Raw genomic sequence first — 20,531 nt, 5'->3', positions numbered from 1 at the left:
TTGCGTTTACATGCCGCATTTGCGTTTTAAAAGCGTTTTTTCATTTTTGACTGTTTTAAAAAAACAAAAACTGTAAACTAAAGGAGAGTTACCGCGTTTACACACGTTTACAAGCTGTTACAAGACTTTGGCATTGCAAATGCCTCTAAACATCTGTCCTGAACACATATATTTTTTTTTTTTGCTTTCCAAAAAATGCTTCTAAACTCAACTGACTAGAAATGACTATAAATGACCCTGTGTACATGTACTGATGAGATATCCGAGAAGAGTTCAGGGGCAGCTGAAAAAAAGCCCAACTGCTCCTAAACGTCCGTTTACCAGCAGCAGTGTACATGAGGCCTAATTTGAAAGGAGAGAGAGAGAGAGAGAGAGAACCTTTAAAAACAATGTAGAAATGAGATGTGTTCAACTAGTCTTGTGTTCATGCACATGTCAGTATACGACGTTCTGTGCTGTTGTACCTATGGCAGACCAGACTTGAGGGATATCAGTGTTTTCTTGGAGATGTATATTATGCTCATTCGTGTGATAGTTAGTAGCTTTTATTCTCTTGTGGTACTCGGTACTTGGAATATGGAGAATCCTCCAGTACGTTTTCTTTACACCGCGCTACTTTTTACATAGAGAGCTTATCTGCATTGCAGTTTTTTTTTTAGGTGAAAAAAAGCTGGTGATATATTTTCTTTTGCTGTAGTTGTATGAATCGCACCTTGTGGTATTTTAAAGACAGTGACATTCAGTTTTATACAACTGGGTGTTCTTTGTTTTATAAGTTCATCTAGTGAAAATGTGGGGTTTCTGCATGTTAAATGCTTCCAATGTAAGGACCGTCAAATGCCTCGCACCGTGCCCCATTAAGCCAAGAAAGCCAGGCCCAAAAACGTATAGAAAAATGCATTGCAAATGCTGTGCTAAGTGCAGTGCAAAATTTAAATGCGTGTCGAGCACGCTTCAAACACGCTTCAAATGCATTTAAGCATGCAGCCAAAAATGCAGTAATGTGCAGTTTCTGGTGCGATTGGGCCCTGAGTGAAAAGGATCTTGAAGCTTTGGTAGATCTGTCAAACCAACATTTGATGTGTCACAAAACTTAAAAAATATACAATATATCCTCCTCCCATACTTGCCTCCAGGACTTCTCCTGAGCCTCTCCCATCTTTTGGAATTCCCAACCCCAATCTGTCTATCTCCAACTCTATTCACCTTTAGGTTATCCCTGAAAACTTTTCTCTTAGGTGAGGGCAGGATAGGCTTCTCTTAACAACTGCACTTTTATTTTCTTCATCCCCCAAAATTATTACCTTTTTGTATCACTTGGCCCTCCATAGATTGTAAGCTCTAACGAGGGGGAGGAACAAAGAAGAGGGAGAGAAATAATAAGCAGGAACAAGAAAGGGAAAGAAAGGAGAACAAAGAGTGGTACATCCTAAAATGTACCATAAGGGGCTTTAATACTGTACGAGTGGAAGGGACTCAGGGAGCGTTCACGGGAAAATGTTCATGGGTTAGGGGCGCAAATTACTTGCCTTGCCTTGGGTGCTGATAACCCACACTACAAAAATAATTTTACTGTTAGGGGAACCCCACAACTTTTTATCAAGCCCCCTGGTCTAGGGGGATATAATACTACTGAGGAACACTTATTCTATGGTAGCCAGAGCTCCAGTGTTCTCTCCTACATTTGAAATTGGGTTTGCTTTAGAGATAATCACATACAGTGCAGGACCAGTGGTGGCCACTGGTCCTGCATTGCACGTGAGGGCTTTTTCTTTTTTTTCGGAGCACCATTTCCTTTGGCAATGACACAATGCCAGAGGCATCTAGTCTGCTCCCAATTCTCAGAATTAAAAACTCTGCATGCTGATTTTGATGTATTGATTTACATTTTTTTTTTGTTTTTTATGAAAAACCTGTTATGAGGTTTAAGAATACATAAAGAAACAAAATTAGAAGAACAGAACACAGCTAAAATGTTTTAAAAGGAAGATTGTGATCCACATAGAACCCCTATTCAATAATATGACCAGCTCTAGCCCATCCTTTTTTAACTTGTAAAATTAATTTCTTCATTTTGCAGACTGTTTCCCATGTTGACGTCATTTATATAAACATTCTATTTCCAGGCTCTGCAGAGTTTGGTCATGTGCAGAAATTTGGGTTGGATTCTTATGTATGCAGGGATTGTCATTTACGCTCAGTCAGACCCTGGTTGTAATTTAGCAAACAATCAAATTGATAGTCCATTCTTTAAATTGCTTAGAAATGATCTGAGATTAGTTGGTAGATTGCTGAATAAAGGTGCATTATCTCCTAAAATAAGCCAATAGCTAATTTAAAACACTACCTCTGTTCCTGAACTGCTTCCTGCCTGGTCTACAGACACAAATGATGGCAAAACCGTTGTATGACGTCCTCCCATGAGTCACGCCTCTTGCGCTCCCTAGTGGTTGCTCTGCAGTGCGATTTGTCATCCGCTGTGTCCACCACAGAATACATTTTGGCCTAAACTTATGAACATTATTTATTTGCAAATATCTATAACAGAAACAAAATTTAACAAAAAATAAAGCCAGTGGTGATTACATACCACCAGAAGAAAAGACTGTCTGTCTCAAATGATAAAAACTATATTAGTGTTGCATGACTGATTAATTGTCATTCAAATTGTGACAGCACTGAAATCTGAAACTTGGCTTGGGCAGGAAGGGGGTGACAGTGTCCAGTAATGAAGTGGTTAATGAGCAACTGCAAGTAACAAGTGAAAGCAATATGTGAGTGAGTTGGCTGTCTCCATTTCAAGTATCCCTAAAAATAAAAAAATTGTTGCTTACCAGTCATTAAATGTGGCTGCATTCTTTTTCTTTGTTTCCTCCCTTTACTTCACTCTGTAATCCAGCAAGTAGCACACTTAGGGCCCTTTCATACTGATCCAATGTTTCTCCTATAGGACTTTTCACACCACTACGCCGTGGGTGCAGTGCGTTTTGAAAAGTCCTGCATGCTGCATCTTCTGTGCGTTTTTAAAAATGCATCAAAAACGCAGCTTCCCATTGAAATGAAGAGAAATCGTGGTAAAAAAGGAACCCGCTATTTGCCTTTTTGAGGCACATGTCCATTTTTCACAGTTGTCCCAAAAACGCAGGGTAAACTCGTCTGAAACGCAGCAAAATTGAGGTTTTACCACGATTTTGCTACAGAGCAGTGTGAAAGGGGCTTTACTGTCTTGGGGTGTCTCCACTCTGGGTGGAGGAGCAATGGAGACACCTTTTGGACAACAGCATTGTCAGTCTGGGGAGACTAACAAATTAAAGCCAAACACAACAACAGTTTTTTTCACTTTTTAGGTAAAAGGTTTTCCATACATAAAGGAATAAAAGCTGACTATTGCAAGCACTCCTGTCAGTGTTAAATGGTTTGTCTTAACCCGCTAATTGCCACTTTTGCTGGACAGCTTGAACCACCCTTTCACACTGGGGCGGTTTGCAGGCGTTATTGTGCTAAAAATAGCGCCTACAAACCGACCCAAAACAGCCGCTGCTGTTTGTTCAGTGTGAAAGCCCGAGGGCTTTCACACTGAAGCGGTGCGCTGACAGGAGAAGAAAAAAACTCCTGCCAGCCGCATCTTTGGAGCGGTGAAGGAGCGGTGTATTCACCGCTCCTAAACCGCTCCTGCCCATTGAAATCAAAGGGACAGCGCGGCTATAGCCGCGCTATACGAGCGGTTTTAACCCTTTTTTGGCCGCCAGCGGGGGGTTAAAACCGCACCGCTAGCGGCCGAATACCGCGGTAAAGCAGCGCTATAAATAGCGCTGTTTTACCGCCGACACCCCCTACCGCCCCAGTGTGAAAGCAGCCTTAAGGAAATTGAAAAGTTACAGGCCTGGGTCACCAGGTGAAAATTAAAGGAAAAAAAACGCTTAAAGTGGTGTTCCGGCCGAAATGATACTTTTTAAATAAAAATACCCTTATAATACAGAAACTTAATGTATTCTAGTAAAGTTAGTCTGTAAATTAAGGTCTGTTTTGTTAGTTTATAGCAGTAGTCTGTTATTTTATAAACTTACCGAAGGCCGTGGCCATTTTAAGTGTGGGCATCTGAAGCCAGACTGTATTTCTTCCTGGATCTCATCCTTGCAGATCTCGCACATGCTCAGTGCAGCACAAGCAGTGTAATAGGTTTCAGGTTAGGTTTCCATAGCAACGGCAGTGTCAGAGGAAGTTGCCGCCCCTTCCCAGAAGGCATTGCAAACAGGAAATAATGCCGCGGCCAGGGAAGAGGAAGCGAAAAATGAATATAGCAGATATACAGTAAGTGCCGAGAAAAAAAAAAAAATATATCCAATTAGTTTACAGTGCACAGTTTAGTGAGGGATGCTGAAGAGTTGTGAAAGTGGGTGGAACTCCACTTTAAAAAACAAAAAAAAACAAAATGCAGCCACCAAACTTATGAACTAGGAAGTTGCCAATTTTTTTTTTTTCTTTTTTTTTTTTTCTTTTGGGTTTTGATACGCTTCTATTTTCAACATTGACTGGAGAATGCCCCATGGAAGTCTAACAGTGATACCACTGGGTTGTTGCTTTGAACCTTTCCACTCAATGGTCAGAAAAACATTTGATTGTCAATGTTTGTGTAATCTGCCTAAATGGCCTTTTAAAGCACTTTGAAGGCGATGTTGGACGTTTTGACCATTTTCCTATATTTACTGATACATTTATAACACTTCATCATTGGAGCAGAGAGTAAAGCAGCAGCCTTTGAACATCTCCGAGGTTATGCTCTTGTTCCTTGTTACTTTTCCAGGACACTGACATATAAAACAGAAGTGCCATTGTGCGCCCAAGTGCCGGTTTGTACATCCAGGCCAACATCAGATGCCAACCAATTATTTCATAGAACTTGACAGCTCTGGCTACAAGAAAAGGCACAGCCAAGACCTGGTGCTGGGGAGGGGCAGGCGAGTTGAAAGCTGTCTTTTGTGGTGTTTGAAAGGAAACCCTTTATTTCTGGGACACAAACCCGGCACAGCCTATAATCAAGCAGAGAATATTGACTGTAGGAAGCCTGTCATTTTATGCTTCTTCTGTTAGTCTCTCTGAGCATAACATAATGATGATAACAACCGTTCTAGGTATTATTGCATTAATGCCAGCCTGAATCCTGCTATTTATTGTGTTTCTAGATGTGGAGGCTAAGTTGTAGGTGAAGGCTTTTGCCTTAGAATTCTAAGGTTGATCGGGTTTTTTCCTGCATATGAATTGTATCATTCAGCAACTCTAGTAATGTCAAGGTCTCTCCTTCCTCTCAAATTTTTCAAAGGAACAACTTTATTAAAGAGGAACTTAACTATATCTGAGCCCCACTAACAGAAAATTGTAATTATTTCATTTTTAGTATTCAAAACAAACTCATCCATCCATCTATGTCTCGATCCCTTATTTTGCTGAGAAATCACCCCCCCCCCCACCCCCACCCCTAGCATTTCTAGTTGCGCCCATCTTGAGTAAGGGCAGATGATTTATGTAGCATTTACTTCCTGGAATCCATCTGCCCTTAGCTCAGGCATGCAGGCAGGAGGGTGTGCTTAGCTCAGAAAGAGCCTCCTCCAGCTGAAAGGGGGGAGAAAATGCTTATTAAGACTCCTGGGATATAGTGCATTATTTTGGCCACAAACCAGGAAACAAGTGAAAGTGAAGGAATGTAAACAACAAAAAAGGAAAATCTACCTTTCTATCTATGTACTAGGGCTAGCAGCATATTGATTAAAAATAGTTAATGTTGATTGAGAGAGTAAAGTTCTATTTTAACCGCTTACTGACCACCCACAGTACACTTAGTGCAGGTGACTGGCATGGACAAGCTGGATCACATACATGTACGTCATCCAACCTGGGGCATGCAGCACGCCGTGACCGCTGTGTCCACCGATGGACACAGCAGATTGCAGCTCCTGATACCAGGCACTTCGAGCGGCCCGGGGATCATGTATCACAATGACAACAAAGTCGATATGAATGATTGTCATTCATAACGTCTGTGCTTCCTATACAGTGATGATTTGATTGGCCCACAGCTATTAAATGGTACCTCGGCCAATCACAGCACCCTGTACCATGTGATTTAGCTGAAGCCAATCACAGATCACTATTCCTTTCCCAAAAAATTACAACTTCAAGAACCTCACCATGCCTCTTACTAAATACCTCAGACTGTCTACTTTCCAAAAAGAGGTCATTTGGGGTTATTTGTACTATCCTGGCGTTTTAACCACTTATGGACCGCCCGCCGTCATTACATGGCGGCTGAAGGAGGATATCGTTGTTATGGCGGCAGCTAGCTGCCATAACCCCAGTATCCCCGTCTTCAGCGGGTAGTCTGCTACAAGATAAAAGTGGTCTCTGCGGCGGATTCGCCGCAAGATCACTTTTATCGGTGGCGGGAGAAGGGCACCCCCGCCACGATCCGGTGCCCTCCGCCTCTTACCGGAGCCATCGGCAGCAGCGGAGGCAATCACGTCTGTCCCCTGGGCTGACATGGAGACGAGTGAGGGGAAGATGGCCCCCACCCGTCTCCATGACACTGCAGGGCAAAAACGATATCAAAACGTAACTTCCGATTCTGATTTATTTTTTTAAATGACAATTTTTTTTTTTTTTTTTTTAAATGCATTTTAGTCTACGTATGAGATCTGAGGTCTTTTTCACCCCAGATCTCATATTTAAAGGTCCTGTCATGCTTTTTTCTATTACAAGGGATGTTTACATTCCTTGTAATAGGAATAAAAGTGACAATTTTTTTTTTTTAAACAGTGTAAAAATAAAAAATAAAAGGTAAAATAAAAAAAAAATAAAAAATTTTAAAGGCGTGCAGCGAGCAACGAGCTTGCGTGCAGAAGCAAACTCATAAGTGAGTAGCGCCCACATATGAAAACTGTGTTCAAGCCACACATGTGAGGTATCGCCGCGATCGGTAGAGCGAGAGCAATAATTCTAGCCCTAGACCTCCTCTGTAACTTAAAACATGCAACCGGTAGAATTTTTTAAACGTCGCCTATGGAGATTTTTAAGGGTAAAAGTTTGTCGCCATTCCACGAGCGGGCGCAATTTTGAAGCGTGACATGTTGGGTATCAATTTACTCGGCGTAACATTGTCTTTCACAACAAAATTGGGCTAACTTTACTGTTGTCTTATTTTTTAATTAAAAAAAGTGTATTGGCTCGGTCCTTAAGTGGTCAAGGGCCTCAAGAAATTAGATCAGCTGTCAGTACATCAGGATTCATCAATTTTCAAGTATATATTCCGTAGTTTGTAGATGCTACAACTTTCTCACAAACCAGTTAATATACACTTATTGGTAATTTCTTTTTTTTTTTGTTTTTGTTTTTTTGTACCAAAGACATGTAGCAGAATACATTTTGGCTTTAAATTATGAAGAAATTTAGACTTTTTGATAGTTGATATGTTTTATAACCGAAAGTAGAAAATATTTAAAAAAAAAAAAACAAAACATTTTGATCTTTTTTCTTTTATATAATAGAAAAAATATCAAATACCACCAAAAAAGCCCTATTTGTGCAGAAGGAATTGTATAAATTTCATTTATAACCAGTGTTGCATGACATAGCAATTGCCAGTAAAGTAGCACAGTGCCGAATATAAAAAAAAAAATGGCCTGGTAGTAAAGGGGGTAAAACCTTCCGGGAGCTCAAGTGGTTAGCGTTTCTGCCTCTTATTTGAAATGAAAAACCTTCTTTGGATAAATTTACAAAAACTGCATTGACACCTGAGTGTTTTGTAGTTAGAAGCTGTCTTCCCACGCGAACACTCCTGCGCCTATCACTAGACAAAAATACAATAGCTTCTTTTCAGGCAGATTTGAATGTTTTTTTTTTTTTTTTTTTTTTTTTTTTTTTTTTTTTTTTTTTTTTTTGGCTCCATAGATTTCAGTGGGGTTGCCTAAAAAAAAAAATAAACAGATAATTTTTCAGGTACCCCTAAATCATGCAAAAAAAGGAATATAGAGCTTTTGAAATCACCTCAATGTGCTGCACTCTAGTGTAAAACAAACCTGGCCCCCTCACTCGCCGGGAGTCCTAATACTCCCTGGCCAATCAGGTCTCAGGACCCACTTCCTTATTATCCAGGAGGAGAAACAGGAAGACCTTAGCGAATATTAATTTGCTAATGTCACACAACTGGGTGGGCTCAGGGAGCAGTGCTCTGCACCCCAAGCTCACCCTTTTTTGAAGCCAATTAATCATGTGCTTCAAAAAAAAAAAAAAAAAACCCATTGAAATTCATGCGTTCAGCCCCCTGCAGGGCTGGGTGCCCCTAATGGAGCGGCCGCCATTGATGGGTACTGCTATACATATAAGACAAGGAATTGGTTGCACACTGGAACTCCAAATTATCTCAATGTCATCTTTATTGTCAAAAAAGGGTCAGACAGATACAGGCAATGGTAGACGTTTGTTCTAACCAACTGCTATACATATGCCAGTGTAGTCTAGTGAGGGTCTGGATATATCTGTAAAAAGTTTATCGTCTTTATTGTACATTTGTGGAGTTGAATAGTACACAGCCATTTTTGTAGATATACAACTTTGTTATGGTCACATATCATAACTTAAAGATATTGTTGTCTTCCTTTTGTTTCCCCAGGGCCGGTGTACAAGAGAAAACTGTAAATATCTACACCCTCCGCCGCACTTAAAAACACAGCTAGAAATCAATGGACGAAATAACCTTATACAGCAAAAGACAGCTGCTGCCATGATTGCACAGCAGATGCAGTTCATGCTCCCCGGCGCCCAGCTACAGCCAATTGTAAGTAACTCACCTGTTATGTCCCTCTGCGGAATTTATACTACATGCACTGATTTTGTTACTTAATTTTTAGAGACTTTAAAGAACTCCATGAACGTTCTGTCTCTGAATTTGGAGAAGGTAAAAAGTGATGCTGTAAATTACAATTAACCCTGAAGTAAAATTGGGCTCACTGCAGCTTTTTTCTGGTCTCACTATGCCTTCTTAAACTACACACTGCACCATGTGCTTCAGCCTTATAAGAATGTATAGGAATTTTCCGACAGGCTGCAGAGGAGGAGGAGGGGGGGGGGGCGTATACTAAAGTTGCAGGGAGTGGAATTTTGCAGCTTAGCCAAAAAGGCAAGGGTGGTTTATAGCCTTACACTTGCCTCTCCCATATTTCAGAGATCAATTCTTTATGCTGTAGGGCTCTTTCACACGGGCAGACTATGCCAGTGGATCCGCCTGCTCAGTGGGGAATCTGTCTGCTGATCTCTGCTAAGCAGGCGAATGACAAATTTGGTTCTGCTCCGCTTGTGCAGAGTGACGTTGGAAACAGCCGACTGTCCTCTATGGGGTGTCAGTTTACATCCGACCGCTATCCAGTCTGCCAGATGGATGGGGAACAGATCCCCCATTCCTCAGTTTTCAGCAGGTAGGATCAGAAGTCGGCAAATGTAAACATGTCTGTTTACGTCTGCTGCTCCATAGAGGGCAATGGATGGTTCAATCTGGTCCACCTAAAAAAATAAAACTGACAGGTGGACCCGATTGGTCCGCCTAAGTGAAAGATGCCCTAATATCTCCATCTGTTTTTCTCTCTGGGAGTAGGGCTCCATCTTTGTTTTGGCATCCTCCAGGGTCCTCTTCTACTTCCTGTATACATATAATCCAATGAGAGCGACAAATGTCCAAAGTAATTTAACGCTAACATTAAATCATAGAATAAGGCCCCTACAAAACAAGTAGCCCAGGTGAAGCGCGAGTATGTTTGGCCCCTGAAATGTGTTGGCTTCTGCTTTGAATCAATGTTATCATTAAATTACCTTGGACATTTGTTTTGTGCTCTCATTAGATTTTGTGTGTGAATTCTCTACTCTGGGTCCTTTCCCTGTTCCTGAGGGTGGTCTCAGTTTTGTCGAATACTGCTGAACTGGAGCCAGTGTACCCAATGACAATTTTAGCGACTCTTAATCTGAACTCCCCACTCCATTTGTTCTTGTGTTTGAGCTTGCACTTCCTGGACTAATATCCTGGCTAAGAGATGGTACTCGTGCAACTCCTGGTGCCTGTGTTGTTTTTGACGATGCCCATTAATGTTTGACATAGATCAACCTTTGCTGCAGCCACTCATCTTGTGACTTGTCAGCAGAAGGCAGAGAAACAGCAGTACACTGATCTTCCCACTAAAGAGCTGTGCAGAAGACGTTCCCAGGAGGCAGAAATAGAGCGGTACACAGATTTTCGCAGTAATTAGCTGTGCAGGGAAGCATGTCGGCACAAGTCTGACCATTTTGGTTACTGGCTGGCTGTGCTCCCAAGTAGAATGCTAAGAAGAAAACTGACAATGCTGAGATGGATGTGCTTCCATACGTGGCATAGTCAGTTTAAAATAGGAGAGCAGAAGGACTGGTAGGGTCAGCAGGAGTAACCAGAACGGATGTCCTGCCTAGTCATATTTTGAGTCTTTAGGCCTGTTAGAACATAAACTAAAAATATACAGTGACTTAAACAGTGTACAATATATCTTGTAGATCGATCTTGAAGATGCTGAGATGAGTCATAGTTTTCATGCCAGGACTGCTTCTTCCAGTTAAGCAGCTGTTAATGATCCAGCAACACAGCAGCTGATTGGTGCAAGTCTGGGTTTGAGTACACTTGCTACCAGCTCCTGCCCACTAACTGATGCAGAATATTCAACTTTAGAGCTTGAACTCCTGATAAATGATCTATTCCGCAAATAAATGATCTGGTGCCACTTTTGCGTCCATTAACTTTACCTAAATCAATTTTTTTTTAAAACATATATTGGTGCCATGAGCTATTTATATTTTTTGTAATAACTGCTATAGTGTGCTATTTCTCTAGCTTAGCTGCTAACAATGACAGTGACAGAAGATCATGAGTTTCACAACTGTTCCCAATTCTATTTAATATGGAAATAGGACAGATCTACTGGGTTTTGTGGTTTCTGTCATGTGTTTTGAATACCTTGTGAAATCTCTTATCACTCCTGCTTGTTTCCCAGCACAAAAGGTTTCATAGAAAATACCACTTTGTTACAGAGTATGCATCCTAACTAGTTTATGCTTTCGTTTAATTCTGTGTACCAGTATCTTCATAGTTGTGATAAACTCCTCCCCCTTTCAAACCTCTAGAGCAGAGGTGTCAAAGTCCATTTCATCGCAGGCCACATCAGCAGTATGATTGCCCTCCGGTTGTATCTGGGGTGCGCTACATAGTGTAGGGTTGAAGAGTGCTGTATGTACAGAGTGTAGTTTAGGATTGCGCTATGGACAGAGTGCGGGGTTTAGGAGTGCATTATGCGCAAAGTGCAGGGATCAGGGGTACGCTATGTACAGAATGCAGGGTTTAGGGTTGTGCTGTGTACTGAGTGCAAGGTGTGTCTGATTTCTACAGACCAACAGGTATTTCTCAGTACTTGCAGGGTCTATAAATTTGTAAAACCCAGGAAATGTGTATGTATTTTTTTACACTTTAAGTGAAGGGAAATTTCCCCTCAGCATCCTCACGTCCAGTGCAGGGCTCTACATTGGTCTTGATGATGTCAGAGGGCCTTGGAGCGCCCAAGCATAAAAGGAAAAGAAGTCTGCAGGGATCGTTCTAGCTGCACAGAGGAGCCTGCAAGATTGGGGGATTGGGTAAATAAAACTGCTTTACCAAGCCCCCTAGACCTAAGGGAGCAGTTAATCCTTGCAGTGTTGGTGCAACCCAACTGCAAGGGAGGACTTTTAGGTTTTCTGGTGTTCAGTTTTAGGCTCCGTTCACGTTTTGGAATCTCTGTCAAAATCTTTGCGATTCTGCCTGCGATCTTAAAAAGCACTGCAATCGCAAACCGCATGTTCGGGTGGCAAATGGCACCTAAAATGTGGTGCGGTCTTGTCACGATAAACCTTGCGGAAAACCTCAACTCACAAAGCTTGACGTCCAAAAGAAGCTTCCTGTGTTGCGGTTTACCGCAATTGCTGTGCAATAATCGCAGCAAAACCACACCGCTTTTTAAGTGCCTTTTGAAAATGAATGGCACCCGAACATGTTTTGCAATTGCAGAGTAAACTACATAAGTAGCATGCAATAGCAATCAATCACATGTTTGGGGCCTTATGCAGTCAAGCGAGATCATTACTATATGCTACTTGTGCACTATACTTCAGAGCCTTTAGTGCCATCTGTTTAGTGATCAATCGCTACTTCTAGATATGACTCCATAGCAATTTTAGCAGCAAGACTGAGCTACCTCCATACAATGCATGTTATCGGGCAACATATTGTGTGGTAATGCACAGGCATAATGGAATGCAAGGGATTGCAAAAGTGTCAAACGGCTTTAAATCTCTTAAACAAGAAAAGAGTATCGTCTATACAACTTACATTAGAGTACCTATTGGCAGCAACTCCAGTTTTGTCTAGTTTTCTTTTCTTCCGTCTTAACGCATCAGAAATATTTTTTGTTCTAAAAATGTCACATTTATACAGTCTTTGCAGATTGTACTGAGGTGACACACAACATTTAAATACTGACTAATCAATAAGGGGGGGGGGGGGATAGTAACATTCTGAACGCTGCATCTGTACTGGTCATGAATAATCATGTGCACGGATGCCACTTAACCTCAAACCTTTCTCTAAGTTGTCTATTATTTTTAAAGACTTGCACTCAGAGCTCATCATCAGAGACTGAGAGGGATCCAGGAAAGTAATGGTAATTTAACATAATGTCACTAAGTGAAAAGTTACATGTACAGAGCTTCTGTAATTAGCAGCTGTTGAGTTAATTTAATGTACACCAGAAATCCTGCATTTTGCGTTAGCAAGTTTCACTTTCCGTAATGTGCATACATGATGGCGGTGGTTTTAACCTTACAATCTCTGTTGAATTAAACCAGAATATGCATCTTATTAAGAATGGATTTTTCATATACATCATGATAAAAGCTTGTACTCTGCTTCAGTAGTCTACAGATAGCTTAAGCCTTTTGCTGTTGAGGCCATCTCGCATTCTTTAACTCTTAATGGTAGGGCCAATATATATATATATATATATATATATATATATATATATATATATATATATATATATATATATATATATATATAATTTATATTACAGACATGAAGGTTCAGCTAAGAACCTATCCTCCATGCTTTATAGGCATTATAGACTCTAGGGCAGTAATGGCGAACTTGGGCACCCCAGATGTTTTGGAACTACATTTCGCATGATGCTCAACTACACTGCAGAGTGCATGAGTATCACGGGAAATGTAGTTGCAAAACATCTGGTGTGCCAAGGTTCGCCATCACTGCTCTAGGGTGAACTTTCAAGAGTTCCTGCTGTTCCTCTTGGTTGTAGGCAATTGCTTTCCAATTTCTACATCCTATCCTTGCTGCCTCCTTTTACATCCTTTTTTTTTTTTTTTTTTTTTTTTTTTTTTTTTTCCTCCCATTGCAGTTCGGCCTCTGTTGGTGGTAGAACTTTTTTTTGGCAGAGTCATTCTTGTCCATTAATAAGACTTGGCCTTCTAAGCCTGCTTATCTTTATGAATTTGACAACATCAAAGTCACTAAACAAATATCAGGTCTTATCTGGTTCTGTAAATACTGTAAATTTTTTTGGAAGACTGTGCCAAAGCCACACTTGATCTTGTCTCAGACTTTCCACATATGTAGAGGCTTTCTCCCCTTCAAAGGCAGCAGGTAATGAAGCCTAATCTCTTCCTCCTGATTGGCCGACAGTGTAGTGAGTTGCACCATCTGAGCCATGCATAGTTATTTATTCTTCAGCAAGATTATAATCTAAAATTGTCCCTTCTTAATTTTCCAGGTGCCATTCTATGGCAGCATATAACCACATGTATGCTACCATGTCAGTGCCAGGAAAATTGTATCAAATACCTACTGTAATTTTCCTTTTCTGGCGTCAATCCACGGCAGCATACATGTGGTAGTATGTGCCACGTTGGCACCAGGAAAGTGACTTCCAGCATCAACCTGCTTTTTCTTTTTTTTTTTTTTTTTTTTTTAATTAATGTATTTATTTATTTAGCGTAGGGGAGAGTGTCTGTGTTTCAGGGAGATTTACTTTCTGTCCTTCAGACTCAACAGGAGAGGATATCTTTCTGTTAAGAGGTGGTATCCCCATTAGGACAGTTGTCAAATAACAAGAATCCCCATTAGAATATGTTCCCCTGTATTCCTTCTCTGATGGCAACACTTTAATTCCTAGTGACATTGGTGACCAGGACAAATAAAGAAGAGCGATCTTCTTAACAGCATCACAGACAGCGATAAAACCTGACAGTGGTTCTGACCCCTTACCGCTCTATCAAATCTAAAAACAAATTTCTATTAGTTATAATTTAAGTGGCACACAAACAGTATAGTTGCATTTAGTAGTATGTTCATAATGCTTTACAAAGTGCTGGTATAAAGCCACAGGGGAAATCCATCCAATTCAATGGTGAAGTCAATAATGCATCCTGTAGATTCTTCATTTATTGAAGCTAGGCATAAGATGACAAAGGGTAGCTTAACACTAGTGTGTTAGGGGAATATGTGGTAAAATGTACGTATTACAGTTTATGGCCAAAACCCATATTAACACAGGTGTGTTGTAGTGCTGTTATTTTCAAATGGCACCCCAAAGCACACATACAGTAGCTTCACATACTGCAGAAAAACGCATGCACGAGTGTGAAGGTTCACACGGCGTAATTTGTACATTACTCAGCAGATGATAAAAAGAATATATAGATGGCAAACAAAAATGTATATTAGTAAATGAGTTTTGATCCATTACCAGTGTATTTTGCCATGGGCTGCAGTGTTTAAGTAGCATCATAGATTCTCCTTTTAGTTCACTTAATCAGCTTCTGCATTATTAAAGGTTCTGCATTGAATGCCATTTTCAGAAAATGTCTGTGGGCTGTTAACACATGCTCTATACTCCCAGGAACACAATGCATGTGATCATCATGTGATTTGCCGGGTGGCTTCCCGTGTGATCTGACAGATGTATTTGTCTGTAATAAGGACAGCAACATGATTCAGGTTAAACCTTGTATTTCCAGACACATTTTACCAGGAGTTACCTTTATTATTGTCAACCAATTCGCTGTAGTATTTTTGGCTATTTCATGTGCGACAAGCATTGACGCCTGTGCACGAAGTTGCACAGATGTCACAAGCCGCACATGAAATCACACTGACCGGCGGCTTTGAAATAATGGCTGAAGTAGTGCAATTTCAAAGCTGCTGTCAGTGTGAACCAACTTTAGCCCAAATGTACTTTTTTTAATGGGGTTAAAGCCTCTGTTGGGTTTTTATTGCTCTCTGTCTTAGGCTGAAGAATTCTCTCCATTAGAGCCAGTTGGTAGTAGTAACCGAGTGAGAGTGTGTGTGTGTGTGTGTGTGTGTATATATATATATATATATATATATATATATATATATATATATATATATATATATATATATATATATATATGTATATGTGTGTGTGTGTGTGTGTGTGTGTGTGTGTGTGTATATATATATATATATATATATATATATATATATATATATATTTATATGAGACAGAGAGAGATCCTGGAGATTAAGTCTTCCTTTACCACATGTATGTGATATATATATATATATATATATATATATATATATATATATATATATATATATATATATATATATATATATATATATATATATATATATATATATATATATATATATATATATATATATATAAAAAATTGCAAATTTGATGGTGTAAGCCAGCAAAATAATGGAAACTAGTGTTCCGGTTTAAGCTTTGGAGTGGGTTAGTAGAAAGGTAGGTGACTTTCATCCTGGATCTCCTGTTCAATTTTTTCGGGGTTCATTTATTAAAACTAGAGAGTGCAAAATGTGGTGCAGCTCTGCATAAAAACCAATCCGCTTCCAGGTTTTTTGGTCAAAGCTTAATTGAACAAGCTGAATTTAGAAGCGGATTGACTACCATGCAGTGCTGCACCAGATTTTTCACCATCCAGGCTGTGCAAAAGGCAGCATTGAACAGCCATTAACTGTCTCTTCTCCCTGTCATTTATACACCCCCTGTTCTCCCTATTACAGGGGTAACTTATCTAGACATTGTAAGTGGGTAAGCACTGCGATGATACAAACCAGGTCAGCTTGGCTACTCCATGCCCATTTAGTATGAAAATTAAAGGGAATAAAATAGTCAGAATTGTTTTTTAGCAGTGGAAATGAGATGCAGTATATTTACAGGTCTTTGAATATTGATATCTCATGTACATTGAGCTGGCTTTATTTTGCAGCTCAATATAAGTAAAAGAGATTCATGTTGTCCTTTTTTATGTAAAAAAAAAAAAATACCAGGTTTTCCCCTTCCTTTGTTCATGTTTTCTCTCTGTGCACACCATGTATAACAGGGATATGCAATTATCGAGCCTCCAGCTGTTGCAGAACTACAAGTCCCATGAGGCATAGCAAGACTCTGACAGCCACAAGCATGACACCCAGAGGCAGAGGCATGATGGGACTTGTAGTTTTGCAACAGCTGGAGGTCCGCTAATTGTATATCCCTGATGTAGACTCTTTGTAGGAACTTCCTGTAGATGTGTGCATGCTCCAGCAATGGCTTAACATAATTGGTTTATCGCAGTGACTACAGCGGACAGGGCATTAGCATGGTTACTTGTAGTCCAACTCATGATTACATAGGAATGGGTGACAACATTGCAGCAAAATCGTAATAAGTGTATTACTACTACTGAAAATTCTGCTATCCCTGTTCGTTAGTGGTAATGTCTCCTTAAAAGAAGTATTAGGTCATTAGATTATTCTACATATTATCTGAACATGGTTTAATACCATATTGCCTTTTCTTTGTTTTCCTCCCACAGACCACATTCCCTGTGACTCCATCACTTGCAACAAGCCCATCCATGGCTTTTAGCCCATACTTGAGTCATGTCTCTCCAGGAATGGGCCTGGTTCCCGCTGAGCTCTTACAAAATACGCCTGTCCTGGTTTCGGGGAATCCAGGGGTTACAGTTCCCGGTGGCTCTGCTGGTCAGAAACTGGTGCGCACAGACAAACTTGAGGTAGGTGGTTTGCCGTGGTAAAGATAGAAACTCATCCTGTGCATATAAATTGCATTTAAATAGCTTCCTACTTCTACCTAACTTGATTTCTTGAAGTGACTAATTGCATAACTCTGTGGGTAATTTTGTCCATGGTCACATTGCAGTGTAAAATTTTAAATAGGCTAGATTAGAGAACCGGAGAACACTTGTTAGGCTTTCTCCTGTATTATGAATATTTAAACGTTGACATTTTTAAAGTTTTATGTATCTGTACAGAACTTTTATTGGTGTTCCTCTGGAGCCTGTTACAGTTCTGAAGTCAGATCTCTACACTAAAGCGGCATACTCACTATAAAAATGTAGGTGAGTGGCCCCGTCGGTCCCCTTCTGCCGGACACCTGACATACTATCAGGTATTCTGTTAGGTACCGGCTGCGGCTCTCAGAACATAATTGACCCATTCGCACTTTATAGTGTGGTAAGGGGGAACCTGAATTAAAATAATCTATGTATACAGAGCTTTAGATGGAGGAGATTTAAAGCCAAACTTCAGGCAAAAAAAAAAATCACAATTTCAGGAACCCAATTAAGTGTCCCATATTACTCATAACTGCCAGTGTCCTTCATGTGCACAGCTTAACACTATTTTCTTCCTAAAATCACGGTAATAAGGCTCACCCTTATAAGTCAATGTAGCAAACATGATTAAAGTTATACCTGTAGACTGCAGGACCCGAGCAAATTGCCAACACAGTTGCACTCGGGGCGTGCTATCAGCTGTGCAATGTAGAGTGTTCCACTTGTAATCTTCAGAAAGGGGAGAGAACAGGACGCAGTGCCAGTCGATCACAGACGAACAATGTGATCACCACTAGATTTCATACTCTTCCTATCAGCTGTTTCTCTCAAGACAGGCATGAGGCCACTTCAACACCACAGATAAACAAATTGTGCTCATGGAAAGCATAGCCTTAGGCCCCATTCTCATTATCCCATTTGGGAACATGCCCATTCCCTTGTTCATTACCACAACGGGAGGCACCATGCACTGCTTGTGATGGTGCGATGCATTGTTTTTGAATGTCGTCCTAATGCACCCTGCTGAAAAAGGCACACTGCACAGCAGTAAAAAACCCAGCCAAGTGCTAAAGTGCATAGTAGTGTGATATGCTGTCAAAAAAGTGCAGGTTTGATGGCAGGTATTATGTGGAAAAACTTTTGTGTTTTAACGCACCACTCCTTAGCAGTTAGGTGTGCGCCTAGCTGTCTGGTTCACACTGCTGCATTGTGGTAATGTGTGTGTATGATGTGTGGCGATGTACATTATGTGCATTAGTAAACTGCAGTGCCATTAATTCTGAATGGCAGTCCAATATATCTGCATTGCAGTGTACTGTAAAGCAAGGTATATTTTGTAGTTCACTGTGTCACAAAAATGGTGCATGCATTTTTTTTGTACATTACATCTGAGTGTTGCATTAATGCATGCTCAGATGCGAAAGTGGCCCTTAGTCACATTTCTTCTCCCAATGTGCTGTGTGGACAATGAATGTGAAACCAGCAGATTGATGAAATCATCTGCTCTCCTCTAAGCATCTTCAGTGTTCGACTGTACTGAGCAAAACAACAAAGCCAAGATTGCCTTACAATACTTACCCTGCCCCTACCAAGGAGAATACTGTTCTAAAGTAGATTACATGAAGTTAATATAAAGACATATTATGGTATTTATACTAGATGGATATAAAATACATATCATTTGTTAATACATTACTGGATTAAATGTGTTATTATCTTTGGATTTCTTTCTTCATTTTTTTCTTTATCTTTCCATTCTTTCTTTCTTGGTCCATTTATTCTTTCTTTCATTTTTTTTTTTCCTTCCTAAAATATCTTAACATGTTTTATAATTTTACACCAGGTAAATATGAAATATTGTATATTAATATTTCATACTTACATTTACAGCCAGCAGGTGGAGCTCTGGGCTCCTTTTCTCCTGTTTGCCAGGTTAGTCTTACCTTCTTTCCCACACAAAATGTTTACAGAGCTCAATAGCTCAAACTTTAATTTACATACACAAGTGAATGAATCAAAGAAGGGACTTGTGCCCCTCCTTCCCTTTCCCTACCAGCTTGTGCAGACTCTGAAGGTAAACTGATTCTACTGGTCTCATTTGTGCTCACCTTTGGTGCTCTGTGACACCAGTGTCATTTCTGGAAATTCTTATGATAGAGAAGTTTAAAGCTGAACTCCAGGGAAAACAAACACCATCCATGCTGGACTCTGCTGCAAGGGTTAAATGCTTGTTTTGGTCTAGGGTACCAGAAAACTTTTTTACTTCATCGATCCTCCCTTCCCACAGACAGTACTGCTAAAATGGTCAACCTCTTCTTATATATGCCCATGCAGTCACAAGTCCTCTGATATCAAGTACAATACAGGGCCTATAGCCTTGTACTGAACATGAATATACCAAGGAGCAGTCCACCACCAGAGGAGAGGGGAGTGCCTACTGCTGGGGAGCAAGAGATAAGGCAGGTAAAACTGCTTTTTCCAGTACCCCTAGATGTAAACAAGAATTTAACCCTTGCAGTGCAGGGGCAGCCCTCTGCAAGGAAGACTTTTTTTTCCTTTCCCCAGAGATGAGCTTTCCTTTTTTAATGACACTCTAGCAGCTACATACTGTGATTACCTACATCTTATGCAGGAGTATGCTGCACTTGACTGCTGTCCCTTGGTTTTCCTGAAACAAAGCACATGTATATGAATCACATTTTTAGGATTCGGCATTACAGCCAGTCTGCTTTTTTTTCCAGGTCCAGAATAACAACTAATAGAATGCAGTACATAACATGTGCATGACATTTTCACAGCCACAGAATTCTATTCCCTTTAATGGCTCCCAGAAGCCAGGCAGAGGAAGGCCTGTTTTATTAGTTGACATTTAATGAAATAAAAGTGGTAAATGACTGTCTTGTAGGAAATGATGGGATAAGAAGTGAAAATCAATACAAAATTATTTATCCATTTTCCTTGCTTTTCTCAAATGTCATCTATGTAATGACTGCACTAGATGGATAGATATATTTAAAAAACTTAAAACTGTAACTTTTGATACTAAAAGTGAACTTCAGTCAGTGTAAAGATGTACTAAGAAATATTATACTTGAGAACATGCTGTAAGAGCTGCACACTACAATATACTGAAAAATGTCATGTCACCTAGGAGAGTATCATGGTATGCTGTGCATACTGGCACATTAAGGCAACAGCCCCCCCAACCCCCCCCCCCCCTCCCCCCCCCACGCAGCAAACTTTAGTTCAGCATGTAGGCTACATTATTCTGTATTCACACCTCCAGAGATTACCTGCAGTTAGAGACAGATGAT

At 40.3% G+C, this 20,531-nt stretch overlaps 1 protein-coding gene across 5 annotated transcripts in view; it reads left to right on the top strand.

Annotated features, from left to right (window-relative positions):
* MBNL3 (muscleblind like splicing regulator 3) overlaps positions 1–20,531 on the top strand; it is a 189,079-nt gene that overhangs the window by 126,612 nt on the left and 41,936 nt on the right. For all 5 annotated transcript variants that reach the window (XM_073599171.1, XM_073599172.1, XM_073599168.1 and 2 more), the window contains exons 3-4: positions 8,663–8,827; positions 16,957–17,157. In XM_073599171.1, coding sequence (XP_073455272.1) covers positions 8,663–8,827; positions 16,957–17,157 — 366 coding nt within the window. The remainder of the gene's footprint in view (positions 1–8,662; positions 8,828–16,956; positions 17,158–20,531) is intronic.

This window comes from Aquarana catesbeiana, linkage group LG09, assembly GCF_042186555.1.
Source record: "Aquarana catesbeiana isolate 2022-GZ linkage group LG09, ASM4218655v1, whole genome shotgun sequence".
Lineage (NCBI taxonomy): Eukaryota > Metazoa > Chordata > Amphibia > Anura > Ranidae > Aquarana > Aquarana catesbeiana.
The sequence above is the reverse complement of the archived record's forward strand: the minus strand, read 5'-3'. Positions and strand labels throughout refer to the sequence as shown.